We start from the raw sequence: 19,327 nt of genomic DNA, 5'->3' as shown, positions 1-19,327 counted from the left end.
TTTTATATTCAGGATACTTCCCCTCAGGTGTCCACCAATCTCAGTAACTTGGTGTACCCTTCCCCCTAACCTGTCTCTCCCAGCGCACACCAGATCCTGTGGATTTTCACTCATGCACTGCTCTGCATCAACCATCATTCCCCTCAGCTTTCACAGCAACCTTCAGCCAGAAGTGCTGAGTGGATGATCCATCTTGGCCTCCTCCAGTGGCCCCAGCATTACAGATACCAATCTTCAGCCAATTCAGTTCACTCCACATAATATCAAGGAATGGCTGGAAATGCTGAATTCCGCAAAGGCTCTGGGCCCTGACAACATTCTGGCAATAGCACTGAAGACTTGTGTTCCAGAACTTGCTACATCCCGAGCTAAGCTGTTCCAGTCCAGTTACAAAACTGGGATCTACACAATAATGTGGAAATTTGCCCAGGCATGTCCTGCACATAAAAGGCAGGACAAATCCAATCACCACCCATCAGTCTACTCTCGATCATCAGGAAAGTGATGGAAGGTGCCCATCAACAGTGCTACCCAGCAGCACCTGCTCAGTAATAACCTGCTCAGTGACGCCCAGTTTAGGTTCCACCAGGCCACTCAGCTCCTGACCTCATTACAGCATTGGCTCAAAAATGGACAAAAGAACTGAATTCCAATGGTGAGGTGAGAGTGACAGTCCTTGACATCAAGGCTGCATTCAACCAAGTATGGCATCAAGGAGTCCCAGCAAAACTGGAATTAGTGGGCATCAGGGGGCAAAATCTTTGGTATTTAGAGTCATCCCTTAACACATAGGAAGATGCTTGTGTTTGTTGGAGGTCAGTCATCTTACTCCAGGACATCTCTGCACACGTTCCTCAGAGCAGTGTCCTAGGCCCAAACATCTTCAGCTGCTCCATCAATGATCTTCCCTCCATCACCAAGTAAGAAGTGGGGGTGTTGGCCAATGATTGCTCAATGTTCAGCACCATTCATGACTCCTCAGACACTGAAGCAGCCCAAGTTCAAATGCAACAAGATCTGGACAATATCCAGGCTTGAACTGACAAATTGCAAGTCACGCAAATGCGAGGATGTGACCATCACCAAGAAGACACAATCTAACCCCCACCCCTTGACATTCACTCCTTGATGTTCCCATCACTGAATCCTCTGCAAAGCCTGTCCTCTACCTGCAAGGCACAAATCAGGAGTGTGATCGAATATTCCCCACTTACCTGGATGAGTGCAGCTCCAAAGATGCTCAACAAGCTTGACACCATCCAGGATAAAGCAGCCCGCTTACTCCGCACTAAATCTAAGAGCATCCACTCCCTCCATCACTGATGCTCAGTAGCAGCAGTGTGAACTATCTACAAGATGCACTACAGAAATTCACCAAAGATCCTCAGTCAGCACCTTCCAAACCCACAACCACTCCCATCTAGAAGGACAAGGGCAGCACAGACATGGGAACACCACCACCTGCATATTTCCCACCAAGCCACTCACCATCGGGACTTGGAAATATATCGCCATTCCTTCACCATCGCTGGGTCAAAATCCTGGAATTCCTCCCTAATGGCATTGGGGGTCAACCCACAGCAGGTGGACTGGTTCAAGAAGGCAGCTCACCCCCACCTTCTCAAGGGCAGCTGGGGATGGGCAATAAATGCTGGCCAGCCAGCGACGCCCACATCCCACAAATGAATAAATAAATAAAGAGCCCTTTCTGACATTACCCACGGGCTGATGACTAAACACCCTCTCCTCCTTTCAAAGAAACATCTGAACAAAGGTTTCCAATTCCCCAATCTAGTTGCGCGTTTTGGGGAGTTTCTTGTTATTTCCTGCATTACTCCTGATAAAGGTCAAACCATTTTACTTGCTTATATTTTGTCTCCTTCATATTCTGTCATCGTGCAGGTAACAATCCCACTCCCCAGGATTTGGATCCCAACCAAATGTGCCGTGACATGATGCAGCAACTGCTTTCCAGGGGGAAAAACATGAACAACTCTGATTCAGTGAACAAATTCCTAGCGCAATGTGATGGTGTCATTCCTGACAGGTAGGTATCAGTGCTCATAAAATGTGATGTTCATCTGCGAACAGAATCTGTGGGATTGATTGGTCACACTGTGGTTAGCACTGCTGCCTCCCAGCACCAGTTATCTCAGTTCAATTCCAGCCTTGGCTGACTGTCTGGTTGGTGCAGACTCAATGGGCCATGTGGCACTGCAGGAGTTCTGTGATTTTCAACTTGTTGCTAATCAGCTTCTATTATAGACACCGTCTAATTTTCACCTCCAATTAATGTACAATTCCAGTTTAAGCCCGGTGATAAAATTAAACATCTATGAGCAAGCGTTCATGTGAATGTTGTGTGGGGGTCAGGTGCTTACCTTTTGTCACATGTTGGGTATTTCTCTTCTTTCCCTATGTTCCTGGTTGAGACCCTGGTTCAGGATAATTTCCACCCATCGAGGTCAGGTTCCATGTTGGCAGTGGTTAGCAGGTCTGTTAACATTGCTGATGGCATGGGGGCATTTGCAATATCACGAGAAGATGGAAGAATTTCTTTACATGTTCACCTTTTTAAAGCTCCCATTTTGTCTGTTTAACGCTCCCTGATTGATCGCACTAACCCGTGATTAAAATGGTTAGTGCCTGATACACATGCCCAGTCCCTGGGAATGCTGGCTGCCAGACTCTGAGCACCCCTAGGGCTCACAGTATGAGAAATATATCTTGCTTCATTTTATCATTTACTTAATAATCCACGGTATGTTTTCCTGGATTTATTAAAGCACTTTACAGCATTTCCCCTGGAAAATCCTACATGTGTCATCAACAAGGTCCCTCTGGTTATGAGCTTGTGGGGGTGACCCCTTTACTTTTTATTGTGGAGCCACGTACATGTTGCTCACTGCACAGATGGTGCCAGGCTGAATATTTCCAGCACTTTCTGCTTTTATTAAATTGCGTTTCTGTTGTAGTACAACACTGGAGAGAATACTCGCAGAGATAGAAATTGAAGGAGGAAAGCAATCCTTCTCAACGCCAAATTACTTTGCTCACATTCAAAGAATAGAAGCTGAAAAGTTCCAAGGACTTCACTTTCCTCCATCAGATTTGGTGAGTGTTGTGTTTAGCTGGGCATTGTAAGCAATGACTATCATGTGTTGGAAACTGACACCATTTTTAGAGAAAATGTTGGGAGAGGGCTTGAGAATCTTTCAGTGTAGTTATTTTAAACTGAAGTTAACCCCTCCTGTGAATTCACATTGATACTGTATTCTAGACTTATTTAATTCCACTCAATGTTTGTGAAGTACCTCAGGGTCATACTTAATCCGATCCTGAGCCTCACCAAAGGTGCTCTTGAATTTGGCATCAGGAGATACATCACAATTGTTCATAAATTTTATTATTCACTTAGAGTTTGGAATTGAAAAAAATTGTAAATTTATGGATGAAACCAATAAAAATGGAGATTACCACAAATGATCAGAAATCTAATAATTGCAGAATGGGCATAAAGTTTACAAACAAATATCAATACGTATAAACATGTGATACACATTTTGGTTTGAAAGATAAAGACATCATCTCTTATTTGAAAAACAAGAATTTAATTTGAGTCCAGTAACAAAAGGATCTCAGCAGCAGTACACAGATAATTAGGGTGGCATGGTGGTTTGATGGATAGTACTGCTACCTCACAGCGCCATGGGCTTGGATTCGATCCCACCTTTGGGTGGCTGTCAGTGTGGAGTTTGCAGATTCTCCCCGTGTCTATGTGGGTTTCCCTCAGGTGCTCAGGTTTCCTCCCACAGTCCAAAGATATGCAGGTTGTGAGGATTGACCGTGATAGTGTCCTGGGGTGTACAGGCCATGTGGGTTAGCCATGGGAAATGTCGGTGTTGGGTCTGGGTGAGATGCTCATTGGACGGTCGGTGGTAACTTGATGGGCCAAATGGCCTGCTCCCACAATGTAGGGATTCTATAAAAATGCAGGTTTTTAAGTTCAGAATAAAAGAATCATCGTGCTGAGTTCACATCGAGATGAATAGACTGAAAAGGAAGGAAATTATGTTAAACTTACCTCAAATCTTGGTTAGATCACTCTTGGGGTCCTGTTTACTCATAGAGAATGTGGAACTCACTACCAGGGGGAGGAATTGTGGTGAACTGCGAGGATGGATTGAAGGGGAGGTGAAGTACTGTACGTCCATGTGGGAGAAGGGAATACAGCAAAGCTTTCCAAAGTGGGTTCGCAAATGCTCTGACAGAATGATGCAGCTTTACATTCTTCCATTTCCTCAATCTGTGGGTGTGGCCTTAATGAGGCGTGGCTCCTGCAGCACTGACGTTGGCCAACCTTACACACTGTTTGAAAACCATGAGATTTCCTCAAACCTCTCTGACCCATACCTCTTGTTCTTACAGTCCCACATGCCTCCATTCTTCAACGTTTCCCCCTTCTTTTAAAAGTCTTTGCCCTCCCCCTGCTCTATCGGTCTTCCCCAGCTCCACTGGCCCTGACATCTCCCATTCTCACTGAATGGCCACAACAACTTTTCAGCCTTGTACAGGTGCCCTGGGTGGGAAAGGTTCAGAACCCTGGAACACAGGGTAAGTCTATTAGAGTTAGATATGGAAATCCCTGAATCCCCTTTCGGGAATAAAATCTGCTGTGTTTACCTGGTCTGCACTACATGTGACTCTTGTACAGGGCCGTGGTGAAGCCATACCGAGAATATTGTTGCAGTTTTGGTCTCCTTTTCTGAGGGAGGATACACTTGCCCTCGAGGGAGTGCAGTGAAGGTTTACCAGGCTGATTGCAGGGATGGCGGGACTGACACATGAGGAGAGATTGACGAGGTTAGGATGGTTTTTGCTGGAGTTCAGATGAGTGAGTGGGGAATCTCATAGAAACATAAAATTCTAACAGGACGAGACAGGGTAGATACAGGAGGATGTTCCTGATGGTGGGTGTGTCCAGAACAGGGATCACAGTCTGACGATTCAGGGTAGACCATTTCGGATGGAGATGAGGAGACATTTCTTCACCCAGACAGTGGTGAGCCTGTGGAATTCACTACCACAGGAAGTGGTTGATGACAAAATGTTGAATGTATTCAAGAGGTGATGAGATATAGTACTTGGGGTGAATGGGGTCAAAGGTAATGGGGAGAAAGCAGGATTAGGCTATTGAGTTGGACAATCAGCCATGATGGTGATGAAGGGCAGAGCAGACTCAAAGGGCAGAATGGCCTCCTCTTGCTTCTATCTTCATTGTTAGCTGCCCTCTGAAACAGCCTGGCAATCCTCGAAGACACAAAATCATCTGTCCATGACGGTATTGATGAGGGTGACCACTGCAGAGTCCCAAGTACCAATTTGTACCTCACACTGAAATTACCTTTTTTGGTGACAAGGTGAAAGGCAGCAGTGACTGAATAATAAGAGAGACAATGGTACAAGGCAAAAGAAGAATAGGTCCAGTCAAGGATAGTAGTGGGAAGTTGCATGTGGAGGCTGAAGAGATTGGGGAGACACTGAATGAATACTTTTCGTCAGTATTCACTCAGGAACAGGACATTGTTGCCGATGTGAATACTGAGTCACAATTAAGTAGAATGAATGGCTTTGAGGTATGTAGGGAAGAGGTGTTGGAAATTCTGGAAAGGGTAAAAATAGATAAGTCCCCTGGGCCTGATGGCATTTATCCTAGGATTCTCTGGGAAGCAAGGGAGGAGATTGCAGAGCCATTGGCCTTGATTTTTATGTCCTCGTTGTCTACAGGAGTAGTGCCAGAAGACTGGAGGATAGCAAATGTGGTTCCCTTGTTCAAGAAGGGGAGTAGGGATAACCCTAGTAACTATAGGCCGGTGAGTCTCACTTCTGTTGTGGGCAAAGTCTTAGAGATAATTGTACAGGATAGGTTTTATGAACATCTGGATAGGAATAATGTGATCAAGGATAGTCAGCATGGTTTTGTGAAGGGCAGGTCGTGCCTCACAAACCTTATTGAATTCTTTGAGAAGGTGACGAAGGAGGTGGATGATGGGAAAGCGGTAGATGTGGTGTGTATGGATTTTAGTAAGGTGTTTGATAAGGTTCCCCATGGTAGGCTACTTCAAAAAATACGGAGGTATGGCATTGAGGGTGAGTTGGAGGTTTGGATTAGGAATTGGCTGGCTGGAAGAAGACAGAGGGTAGTAGTTGGTGGTAAAGGTTCATCTTGGAATGCAGTTCCTAGCGGTGTTCCGCAAGGATCTGTTTGGGACCATTACTTTTAGATTAGATTAGATTTCTTACAGTGTGGAAACAGGCCCTTCGGCTAAACAAGTCCACACCGCCCCGCCAAAGCGCAACCCACCCATTCCCCTACATTTACCCCTTACCTAACACTACGGGCAATTTAGCATGGCCAATTCACCTGACCTGCACATCTTTGGACAGTGGGAGGAAACCAGAGCACCCGGAGGAAACCCACGCAGACACGGGGAGAACGTGCAAACTCCACACAGTCAGTCGCCTGAGTCGGGAATTGAACCCGGGTCTCTGGCGCTGTGAGGCAGCAGTGCTAACCACTGTGCCACCGTGCCGCTGTTTGTCATTTTTATAAATGACCTGGAGGAGGGGCTAGAAGGTTGGGTGAGCAAGTTTGCAGATGATACGAAAGTTGGAGGAGTTGTTGACAGTGAGGAAGGATGTGGCAGGTTACAGCAGGATATAGATAAGCTGCAGAACTGGGCAGAAAGGTGGCAAATGGAGTTCAATGTAGCTCAGTGTGAGGTGATTCACTTTGGTAAGAGTAACAAAAAGATGGGGTACTGGGCTAATGGTCGGATACTTGGTAGTGTGGATGAGCAGAGGGATCTTGGTGTCCATGTACACAGATCTTTGAAAGTTGCCACCCAGGTAAATAGTGCGGTGAAGAAGGCATATGGCGTACTGGCTTTTATTGGTGGAGGAATTGAGTTCTGGAGTCCTGAGGTCATGTTGCAGTTGTATAAGACTCTCGTGCGGCCGCACCTGGAGTATTGTGTGCAGTTTTGGTCGCCATACTATAGGAATGATGTGGAGGCACTGGAATGGGTGCAAGGAGGTTTACCAGGATGTTGCCTGGTATGGTAGGAAGATCGTATGAGGAAAGGCTGAGGCACTTGGGGTTGTTTTCATTGGAGAAAAGAAGGTTTAGGGGTGACTTGATAGGGGTGTACAAGATGATTAGGGGTTTAGATAGGGTTGACCATGAGAATCTTTTTCCATGTATGGAGTCAGCTATTATGAGGGGGCATAGCTTTAAATTAAGGGGGGGAAGGTATAGGACAGATGTTAGGGGTAGGTTCTTTACTCAGCGAATCGTGAATTCATGGAATGCCCTGCCAGTAGCAGTGGTGGACTCTCCCTATTTATGGGCATTTAAGCGGCATTCGATAGGCATATGGAGAATAGTGGGCTAGTATAGGTTAGGTGGGCTTGGATCGGCGCAACATCGAGGGCCGAAGGGCCTGTACTGCGCTGTATTCTTCAACGTTCTAAGATGAGAATGGAACAAACAAAGAAACAAAAGATGAGTCTCGACCAGGAGTACAGATGGGAAATGGCAGAATCCTCACCAACAGCTGCTGTGTGAAAAGACAGGGAGAGTCCTTTTGCCTGGCCCCATCACAGATCTTCCCATTCTCCTGCCCGTGTTGCTTAAAACCTGTTGTATCTCTGACTTTGTTTAGAATTCTGACAAAAGGTTTCCAACCTAAAATGTAACTCCACTTCTCTCTCCACAGATGCTGCCTGACCTGTTGTGTATTTCCAGCATTTCCTCTTATTACTTTTGATTTCCAGCATCCAGATTTGTTTGCTTTGTACTGTATCCCAGGTAGATCTCCATCTGAACCTAATGGATTGCTGCAGTTATTGTTACAACTCTCAGCAGGACACTGGCAGACAACTAACAGCTTACTTTCATCTGGTCGCTCCTATCAGTGAATAACCCAGAGAGGAAGTGACTGTATTTATAGGGGAAGGGAAGCTGATTCTCAAGGAAAAGGCCAGTTACCTCCCAGAATTCCATAAGGCCACAAGAAATGGGAACAGGAGGAGGCTGTTTGGCCCCTCGAGGCTCCTCTGCCATCCAATAGAATACCAGCTGAGCCGACATTCCCCATGGTCACTTTCCACGTAACCCCTGACGCCCCCACTGATCCAAGAATCTAACTATCTCCGCCTTCAATATACACAAGGATTCTGTCCCCCAGCTCTCTGTGGCAAGGAGTTCCAAAGATTCTTAACCCTCTGAGAGAAGACATTTCTCCTCATCTCTGTCTTAAATTGGCTCCCCTTTATTCTGAGACTATGCTTGCTGGTCGGAGACTCTCCCATGAGGTGAAATACTCTCTCAGCATTTACACTGTCAAGCCCCGAAAGTGTATTCTACTGACCCTTCTCTGAACTGCCTCAGATTACATTGGAATGTAATCTTTCCTTAAATAAGGGGACCAAAATACTACAGATGTGGTCTCACTAGCACCTTGTTCAGTTGCAGTGAGACTTCCCTCCTCTTATATTTCAACTCCATTGAAATCAGGGCCAACATTGTATTAGACTTCCTGATTACCTGCTGCACCTGTGAGTGGGCTTGTTGTGTTTTGTGCACAAGTTTCCCCAAGTCCCCTTGTGTTGCAGCTTTCTGCAGGGTTTCTCCATTTAAATGATACTGTTTTGGTTTCCCTTCCAAAATGAACAGCTTTGCATTTTCTCACATTATGCTCCATTTACCAACTTTGTGTCCACTCACTGAACCGATCAGTATTTCTGTATAAACTGTTGATCTCCCTCTGACAGGCTGCCTTTCCAACTATTTTCCTTCAGCATATTGTTCCTGATATTTCAGATTGTGATAAAGGCTCCCAATATGCTATTATCAGGGATCTTGGACTCTCAAGGTAAATGGATTTTCAGTTCTGTGAAAAATTTTCTGTGAAGCATTGGATCAAAACTACCTTTCCATGAAATTATGTGCTTAAGCTGAACACCCAAGCATGTCACCTGATGGAAAGACTGTTGGACAATGTTTCTTTGTTTCTTTTTCCCCCCCATTGGATGTGGGTGTCACTGACTGGGTCAGCATTTATTGCCCATCCCGAGTTGCCCATGAAAAGGTGGTGGTGAGATGCCTTCTTGAACTGCTGCAGTCCATGTGTTGTAGGTAGACCCACAATGGTATTGGGAGGGAGCTCCAGGATTTTGACCCAGTGATAATGAGGTAATGGTGAAATACTTCCAAGTTGGAAAGGTGAGCCACTTGGAGTGTTAACCAATTTAAGATTCATGACAGACTGAGAGACAGTTGGAGAGAGGGTAGGGAGAGGTTTGAAAGAAAAGAATACATACCAGTAAAAGAGCAGTTTAATTTTGACAGTCCCCAGACCATCAGAGCGAACAAGATGTCATAAGCTGTTTCAGCAGTTCAGGTAGACAGAGCAGAAAAAAACCCTTAGCATTTCTTAGTCTGTCAGTGTCTGGGTATCTCAGAAAAGGCAGTAATGGGGAGAAAAGATCACAGGTGAATGTGTAAATGTCACCCTGGTGAGCTTGTCAGTTGAGTAAGAAATTGACCGGAGCGACAGTTCACAGGGGGTTAAGTGTGTGTGAGAAATACTGTCGTGGAAATGGGTTCATGGGTCTTTTTGCTGTTTATGATTGAATACCTCCAAAACGTCTCACTTATATCATGCTGTTGGTTATTCCAGTTTGTATGCTAAACTTCTGCTCTTAGTTAAAAGAATATGAGAAACCTCTTATGAAGATGTTCAGTGACTGACCACCATGGTACCCAAACTGGAAAAATAAACTTTACAGTCAATCAAGTCAGGTTTCCCTCTGGAATCTAACTGGTTCAGTATTATCCCCAGCTGGGCTCATGATAAACAATTGATTTACCTTGTTTCATTCAAACAGATCCAGCAGCAAAATGTCTCAAGCTTAGCCCGAAAGGTTGAAATTGAATTGCCTCCAACTCTTCTGGACCAGGTTAAGGAACAGCCAAATGTTCAGATCTCGAGAGTCATTTTTGTTATCTATGGAAATACAAACCTTTTCCAGGTAACGTAGTCAGAATCAACATTGAAGTATAATGCAAGTTAATTCATTTGGAAAATAACAATAGGATAATATTATATCAAGTAATCGCTACATTTATGAAGTTAACAACGTGAAATGTAGTGCTGTGCCTCGGAGTGGGATGCAAGAAAGGACAGCAGGTTTATGCTCATACACGCTGCTTCATTCTCTCATGGTCAACATTTTCCAACAAGAGAGAGAGAAATGTCCCAGTGATTGTATTGTACCGTGTCGTGTGATGGGGCTGCTATACCGAGTAGCTGGAGTTTTGTGGAAGCAGCAGGAACTGGGTGAGGGTCTGGCCTCACTGGGTTCTGCATGAGCACAAGGTGCAGTATCTGGATGTTTGGTCTGAGTCCCAGTCCCCAGGGACTGCTGGGTGATATGCTGTGGTGCATTGAGCAGCGTGTGGTGAGAGTGGTGTGGTTCGGGGGAAATGTCCTTTTGAAGATACATTCACTGACCTCGACCACGTGTAAGCTCACTGACATACTTGTGGCACTGCTTCAGACACAAGACCCACACTTGAAACCAGGAGAGAACACAGCTTCAGCACTCACTCTGTCACTCAAAGGAAAAGCTACCAAATTACATGAATCATTTAGACTGTGACTTAACTGTATTTTGCGTCTTGTATGGGGGCTTATGTGCCTGTACGAACATCGCATTTGACCCTTCAATTTACAAAACTGGTTAAGTAGTTTTTAGTTCTGGGCTGCATTGAGGTTATAGCAGGAGAACACTGGGTTTGAGAGCATAAACTGCTCAGAAGGACAGTGATGTCAACCCTAGCTATGCATCTCATTAATTTTGTACATTTCGACTGAGTCTCCCCTCAGCTTTTGCACTCCGAGTAGTTTTACTCACCTCTCCTTATAGCTCATACCCTCTCATCAGGCAGCATCCTTGTAAACTCTTCTTTCTGAAGCCTCCAATCCTTCCTTTGGACTGACGACCAGAAATGAACACAAAATCCTACGTGTGGCCTAATCAATGTCTTACACAGCTGCATCATGACCTCCTGACTCTTGAACACAATTCTCCAAACAATTTTCTTAAATAAAGGCACAACATGAGTCCTCTGGCAACTCACCTGTGGTGACAGATGAGTCAAATATTTCTGAATGGGCTCCACAATTTCTTCCGTCACTTCCCACAGCATTCTGGGATACACTTGATCAGGTCCTGGAGATTTATTTAGCGTTATGTTTTCTCAGACATTCAACACTTCCTCTTCTGCAATGTGAACTGTTTTCAACACATCAATGTTTATTTACCCAGAGTTCCCTAGCCACCATCTTTTTTCTCCGCAGTAAAAAATTGACACGTAGTATTTATTTTGTATCTCTCCCATCTCCTAACACAGAGAGAACCTCAGTGATCTGTAAGGGACCTGATTCTCCCTCGAGCTCCTCTTTTACTGTTCATGTTTTTAGAGAATCCTGAACCTTATCTGCCAAGGCTCTCATATCCCCTCTCTGACCTCCTGATCTCCCTCTTCAGAATGCTCCTACCCTCTTTATACTCTTCATAAGAATCATTTGATCCCAGTTGTCTCCATCTCACGTATAATGCTTTTGTATTCTTGACGAGAACCCCAATCCCTTCATCCATCCATTGTTCTCTCAAAGGGTCATGAATCTATGGGATTCTCTATTCCAGAATGCAGTGGACATGGGAGACTGAATACATTTGAGGAGGAGAGAAACAGATGTTTAATTAATACTGGGTTAGAGGGTTTTGGGGAGAGGGCAGGATAGTGGAGTTGAGGCAGAGATTAAATCAGCAATGATCAGTTGAACGGCAAAATAGGCTTGAGGGGCTGAGTTACCTGCTCCTGCTCCTAGTTAATAGGTTTACTGTTTATCACTGGTGTTTTGTCTGCTTCCTCTTGTGTGAAAATGGACACAAAGTACTCAGTATATTGATCCATCATTAGCTTGGTGTTTCTTCCAGAATACCAGTCTCCAGCAAATAAAAAAAAACAAAGGAACCAACAGGAACAATACTTTCAGTTTTTGTTTATTTCATCTTTTGCATCACTTTGACTTTTCAAACATTAGTTGTCCTTATATGCTCCATTTTCATTCAGTAATTTTCTACTCTGGCCAGTTCATACTCCCCAATTCTCCCAATCTCTCATATCCCGGGAAGTACTCTGTAATTGTAAAAGAATTGGGCAGTGTGGGTTGGAACAGCTTTAACGAGCTGGGAAAATAGCTGACATTGGGAGACCTGGAGTAAATACTGAAATGGAAGTGAAGGTGCTACAAACATCGGAAAATCCATGGATTGCAAAAACATTTCCAGTTTTAACTTGATGTCAGGTAAACTGGAACATCGGCAGTCACAGACAAAGTGTTCCTTTCCAGGGCAGAGATCAGGAGATTACTTCCATCCACACCACATGAACTTTTCTATTTCCAATATTCAGCGCCCAGGATGAACAGCCTCTCATTACAGGAAGAGATTCTGACCTCAAATGTCGGATCATAAACAATGTGTTCAAAGTTGTAAAGAACAAAAGAGGATTCATTTTTAATCAGCCTTTTGGAATGTTTTTAAATTACTTACAGTGTGGAAACAGGCCCTTCGGCCCAACAAGTCCATACCGACCCTCTGAAGCACACCCACCCAGACCCATTCCCCAAAATTAACCGCTGCACCTAACACTATGGGCAATTTCGCATGGCCAATTCACCTGCTCTGCACGGTTTTGGACTGTGGGAGGAAACCGGAGCACCCGGAGGAAACCCACGCAGACACGGGGAGAATGTGCAAACTCCACACAGTCAGTCGCCTGAGGCGGGAATTGAACCTGGGACTCAGGCGCTGTGAGGCAGCAGTGCTAACCACTATGCCACTGTGCCATCCATATGTTGGTGAGGACATTCTGACAAATGAATCCAAACATGTTTCTGCAAAACTAAGCTGCCTCTGTCTTGTTTGGGTGGGCAGTTTCATGCTGGCTGCACACTCATACCGTTCAGAAATGCTTCTTATTTTGCCTCACTTACTGAAATACCAATAAGGCCAAGTCTCTGCAAAAAGGTTTGTACATACGAATTTATTCAAATTTAATCCTGTTTAAAATACACAGTCCCATCTGTAAAAAGTATCCACAGTCCTTAAGTATACATTACTCTTGCTGTCCTTTGTCTCCAGAGTGACAATAACAGCACTGTGTTAAACAATCTAGTAAGTGGAATCGAAGTGGTCAATGTCACCATTGAAAACCTCACCGACCCAGTGACCATTGTCTTCCAGAACATAACCTTGCCGGTAAGGGAAAACACAAACACTCATTCATTCATCATTGTGCAACTGAACAAATAAATTATTTAAGTGAATGAGAGCCCTTTATGATGTAAATCAATTCCATTTTAGACTAACTCAAGTGGAAAATGTGCCTTTTGGGATTTCAGGAAAGGTGAGTTAACATTTGATAAAACAAACTTTGTTAGCTCTAGAATTGAGGAGTAATGGCTCACCTCTGATTTTCTAACTTTTCATTGTAGGGAGCACAAGTCATGGCATCTGGAGTGAGTCTGGCTGTACGACAGAAAGTCAGCTTCACTACATCACCTGCAAGTGCACCCACTTGACCTCTTTCGCTGTGTTACTGGTACGAATGATCCAATCAAATACTGTGTTTTATTCTGGATGGATTGCAGTAGGAACAATAAGTCTCCAGCATGCTGTGATCAATCTGTCCTCTCATTGTGGTTTGAATACAATTTCATTGTGGATAGAAAGGGAAGCAGAGAAACATAGATCATGGAAAGCACAGATGGGGACCATTCTGTCCATCACGTCTGTGCATACTGAGAGGGATCTATCCAAATCAATCAAACTTTCCAGTAGCAGCTCTGTAAATTACACCAATTTACATGCATATCCAATTTTCATTTTTGAACATAATTAGGGTTTGACACTTTTCGGTTGCGAGTTCCAGATCCCTATCTTCTCCTCAACTACCCTCTATTCATCCACAAATTAATCTAAATTTCTACCCCATGGTTCATGATCTCTCTGCCAAGGGAAACAGGCTTACTCTGCCTCAAGCGCCTATTGCATTGTCCATCTCAATTAAATTTCTCCTCAACCTTCCCTGTTTTAAAAAAGCCTGGTCTCTCCAATCTGTCCTTGTGTTCTTTATTCCTGGTGATATCTTTGTCAATCTCTGTGTACATTTTCTCTGTGATCAAATCCTTCCAGTAACCCTGTAAATGGTGTTGTGTGCAGGACTCCACCAGTGGCTGACCTAGATTGTGCTGAAGCTCTCTGCTGCTATATTTTACCCCTTGGTTAATCAACAATCCCATTGGCCTTCTTTGCAGCTGATCGACCTAATTTGTAACCTCAGGGAACATGTGCTCCACAGTCTCTCTATTCCTTCACACCGCTCAGTATTCCACCATTTATCGTTTCTTCCCTCACCCATTTGCCCCCTTCCAATTCCCTACTTACATTTCTCTCCATCGCGTTTTCTCCCAGCTCAGTGGTTATCTCTCTGATGCCTGAAGATTTCTTCCTCACTATCCATTTTTATAACATCTGCAAACTGAATCCTGTCCCAACATCATTGATACCTGCCAAGTAAAGTAAGGGACAGAGCCTTCCACAACCCCACTGAAACAGCCTCCCAATCACAAAAGCAGTGTTGCCCATTGCCCTTTGCTTCCCGTCATTGAACAGCTCAGATTCAATTTGTCCCGTGCTCTTGGATCCTGTGGGTTCTTGCTTTTCTGCCCAGTCTCCCATATCATTCTTTCCCCTTAGAGTGGTCCCTCGCTGACCCAGATAACAGGGAGGCAACATATCATCCTGGTGTCTGTGGCTACAGTAATGTATGTTTATTCCCTTAAGTAGTGGTTGCACTTCCACTGTCATCATTCGGAATTTTATCGGTGTTTCCCTAAACAGAGTCACCAAGGTGCTCACAGTTTGGCATTGCCATCACCAGTTCACAAACCCACCTCCAATCAAAGAGAAAGATGCATTGGGACTCCTACCTGGTTCTCTTTAGGCAGTCATTCATTCCCTTTCTGCTCGGGGATTATTCAGCTGCAGCATGTCAGCTCCTGCTCACGATCTGAAGCTCAAGCTGCTCCAGATGGTGATAATTCCTGTGTACGTGATTGTCCTGCACAAGAGAGCTCCTGTGGTACAGTGGGTAGTGTCCCTACCCCTGAGGCAGGAGGCTTGAGTTCAAGTCCTCCCTGCTCCAGAGGAGTGACATCACAATTCTGAACAGGTTCATTAGAAAATACCTTGTCCAACATGAGAAGCTTCCTGGATTGCTACGTGCTACAGGGTGTGTACTCAACACAACTGAGGTGCCCCACCATGTCCTTTTTCATTGCACAGCGTATGAACTTACCAGAAAGACAGAGGGTTGTGCCTTATTTGAAAAATAGTCCCAGCTACTTGGGATCTGCTCCTCCCCTTGTGCTGATGTCACACTATTCTTTTATATTCCCACTGCTCCCATTCCCTTCCCTCCAGGCTTTCCATTTCAACTTCATTTGTTTCGACCTGATTTCTTGATCACAATGAAGTTATCAGTAACTGAGCTGAAACATTTCCCTGTGAATCGCTGATCTGCCTTGCTCTGTGATGCCACTTTGTTATTTGTTTCATGCTGTGTCCTTCAGCTCCCTTTGCTGTTACTCTGCTACACTGCCATTGAAATCACTGCAATTACTCCTGTGACCCACCTCACTCACCTGACTCTCTCCATCCTTGTGGGATCAGACATTGTCATTGATGAGCCGAGGAAAGAGGCAAGTTGGCAATAGTCAAGGTCGAGGCATTTCAAGCTCAAATGATCCAAGGGCAGGCTGTTTTCTCCCAGAACCCCTTGCCAACCCAGCGCCAAAAATAAAACACACCACAAATGTTGATGTCTGCAAATACATCAGGCAAGAGAGAATCCCAAAGCAAAGTCTCGATGCCCAGTGCACATTTCTCTCACACATAACAGGCCACTGTGAGCTATCATTTTTCTGACAGTCCAACATGTCATGATCATTGATGCAGATGAGATTGGAAATGTGTCATCCATTACACAGCAGACCCAATTGTTGGAGTTGTTTGTCACCTTTGCAGAAATCGTGGTTTCTGAGGGTTCGTTTTGAATTGCTGCATGTCCATTTTGGTTTGACTGTCTCTTTCTCCAGTGTATGAAATGTCCTTAATTTAGGCGGCATTTGATGTAGATTTAACAGAATAGAACAGAGACAATTAATTAAAAAGGACTTCAACAATCCTGGTCTCTAATACTCTGCTGTTTTGTCCAGCTGCTCCATTTTGATTGACAGATATTTCTCTGATCCTTTAGACCTCGGTTTCTTCTGCACATTGAATGGGAGCTGGGTGGGAGCTGGAGTTTTAAGGAACATTCAGAATAGTTGGTTGAGGCTGAACTGCCTCAATTCTGATGTGAAAAGAAAACAGGGTCACCCACTGGCAACAAAGCTGGTTTGACAGACTCTGCAAGATGGCACAATCCACATACATCTCCACCTGCTCACAGCCATGGGACACTGTCTTCTGGGAGCTAAAGGCAGCGTGGATTACAAGGGCACCTGCAACCACTGTGCAGTTGAAGGCTGGTCCAGCCAGTATTGGAAATTTCCCTCTGCACCAGTGAGGCATGTTGTACTGGAGACTGGACTTCTTTAGTCTTGTCCATATTTCATGTTTCCTTTCGTTTTCCTTTTTTGTGTTATTCCTTCAACCTCTCCTCTGTCAGCCTTGAGTTAAGGTATGAATTGGTGGAAGTGCCTTTAGAACATTTCTAACGGCTTTCAGGATTTTTGTGATCAGCCCTTAAATATGGTGGACCTGTGGCTAGATCCCTGATGGTGCTTTGATGTAATAACATTTAGAATTTTCTTTCTCAAAGGATTATCACAGTGACGATGCCTCAGATGTTACTTCATCGACACGGTCTGTTGCATTGATTATTGTTGGCACTTTTATCATTTTCATAGTGATTACAGTTCACTGCTATGAGACAATCAGGTAAGAAAATCTGCTCTCAAGGCTGTCATTCTCCTTTTGAAGTGTATTTCTGCTGCAAACCCATTCTGTTTTACATTTACACATTGTTCATTCTGAATTGTTATTTCTTTCAATCAATTACAGGCTACATGCACATACGCTAATACAAACTGAATGGATCAAGTGACTAGTTTCCACGTTTTACTATGATTTTAGTGTATGCTTTGATTATTTGATTTCCTTCACACAATGAACAGTATATTCCCAAACCCAAAGCAATAATCAGCTATTAATAAACCTTTGACGAGGAGAAGGGACAATGTTGAATCAAATGTTGCTGTCTTGAATTGCCAACAACTCCTGAACGTCACAGTGACCATTCCAATGTGATGGTCCATGTTGCAAAACTTGCAATCCCAGCCTGAAATTCTTTGTATTCTTTGATGTGGGCAGATGGAAAACTGCAGGCTGGGTAGGAGTAATTAGAATATGGATTCACAGCGTGTATGAGGGGAAAATCCATACAGGATGTTCGCACCTACACACTGAAAGAATCTAAAACATTAATCTTTAGGTTTATTTATCAAATTGTTCATTTATTCATGAAAGCTCCTCTCATGGACTTGTCTTCCGAGTCTTAGCTTTTCGTAGGAGCTGATGCTTGACTTTACCCCCCTCCTGGGAGGGACTTCAATCAGTTCACCCGTGGCCAATAGTACTGACTATTTTGAATTTATGATGATGTGTCAAGTGAAATGTTGCCTTTGTTAAAGTGTTTTTAGTTTGAAATTGTGGAAAATCAGTGGTTGTAGTTTCAAGTTTCATTCTGGAGACTTGTGCACCTGATCGAGGCTGGTACCTCAGTGAAGTGTAAATGAAGTGCTGCAGAGGCAGGGGGGCTGTCTTTCAGATGAAGCATTAAATCAAAGGCCTCGCTGCCCTCTCAGGTGGATGGAAAAGATCCCCTGGGCCTCTACTGAAACACAGCTGGGGAGCTAGACCAAAGTGGGTTATACTCTTGTACTTGGGTATCTGTGAGGCCCATTACCAACCCCATTGCTGCCTTGAGACAAGGCAGGGTCTGTTAATGTGAAGAGTGCTGCACTTGCTGGAATTCCCAGCTCACCTCTGACACAGCCTCAAACCTGCCACAATGTCCAGGATGTAGCCTGAAGGTGTAGGCCTGTTCCCTCACAATCAGGATTTCAGATTAAACTCAACTCTGGACAAACAATCTAAATTCCTGTCTCTCACAGATTAACACAACTTGTTCCCTCCCAATTGTTGTTTTTATTGTCAGAAACCTGTATCTTAAAGTCATTATGAGTAAAGGTGTGTCAGTATTTCAAGGTCATGTCAAGGTCAAGCGAATGAAGACAATTGGCTCTGAAATATCCTGTCAGTGGTTTGCTCCTTTTGAATATTTATATTCTCTTTCTTCAACAGCAGGATGATGTGGCCTTCAGGAAAACCTACAGGACGTTCCCGGTTCTAAGCAATTTGAACAGAATGATCCTGGCTTTTCCTCTCGGGCTGAAAATGTGTTGCTGGAAAAGTGCAGCAGGTCAGGCAGCATCCAAGGAACAGGAGAATCGACGTTTCGGGCATAAGCCCTTCCTGAAAAAGTGGGTTGGGAAGGACCATGTTATTAAACAAGACCGTTAATATTTAAATCGCTGCACAGTGAACCTGACAGCTCTGTGCTAACAGACTGTTGAGATATACCAAGATAACATTTATGCTCGAAACGTCGATTCTCCTGTTCCTTGGATGCTGCCTGACCTGCTGCGCTTTTCCAGCAACACATTTTCAGCTCTGATCTCCAGCATCTGCAGTCCTCACTTTCTCCTCGAAGATTTTACCTCTCGAGTGCCATTACATTCTGTGGCTGGAATACTTTTTAAATAGCTGAAGAATTTCCAAAGTTTCTGCTAATGAAGAGACACTAACATAACCTTGTAACTAGAGCTGGTAATTTCTATGTCATACTACATCATGACTGCTTGGAACAAACCTCCAGAATATCTTCTTCCAGTGACAGGTTTGTCTCTGAAGCCAGTCTTCCCTTGTTAAATTGTTTATCACTGTCAATGGATTCCAATCTCACCTTAATGACTGCTCAGCTTGGAGTGTGGGTGAAGAAAGAGGAGGAAATAAATCATTCCTCGATCTTAGTGTTACACTGCACCAAACTGTTTCGAAAAAT

At 44.2% G+C, this 19,327-nt stretch overlaps 1 protein-coding gene across 1 annotated transcript in view; it reads left to right on the top strand.

Annotated features, from left to right (window-relative positions):
* LOC148147392 (uncharacterized) overlaps positions 1–18,672 on the top strand; it is a 78,200-nt gene extending 59,528 nt beyond the window's left edge. The window contains exons 11-18 of the mRNA XM_087995614.1: positions 1,903–2,047; positions 2,976–3,114; positions 9,952–10,095; positions 13,279–13,395; positions 13,501–13,543; positions 13,632–13,738; positions 17,024–17,142; positions 18,568–18,672. Coding sequence (XP_087851740.1) covers positions 1,903–2,047; positions 2,976–3,114; positions 9,952–10,095; positions 13,279–13,395; positions 13,501–13,543; positions 13,632–13,738; positions 17,024–17,142; positions 18,568–18,616 — 863 coding nt within the window. The 3' untranslated portion in view covers positions 18,617–18,672. The remainder of the gene's footprint in view (positions 1–1,902; positions 2,048–2,975; positions 3,115–9,951; positions 10,096–13,278; positions 13,396–13,500; positions 13,544–13,631; positions 13,739–17,023; positions 17,143–18,567) is intronic.
* The last annotated feature ends 655 nt before the right edge of the window (positions 18,673–19,327 follow it).

This window comes from Chiloscyllium plagiosum, unplaced genomic scaffold, assembly GCF_037043375.1.
Source record: "Chiloscyllium plagiosum isolate Xiang-an unplaced genomic scaffold, Cpla_swu_hap1 HiC_scaffold_17, whole genome shotgun sequence".
Classification (NCBI taxonomy): Eukaryota; Metazoa; Chordata; class Chondrichthyes; order Orectolobiformes; family Hemiscylliidae; genus Chiloscyllium; species Chiloscyllium plagiosum.
Note: the sequence above shows the minus strand (reverse complement) of the source record. Positions and strands in the feature narration are given on the sequence as shown.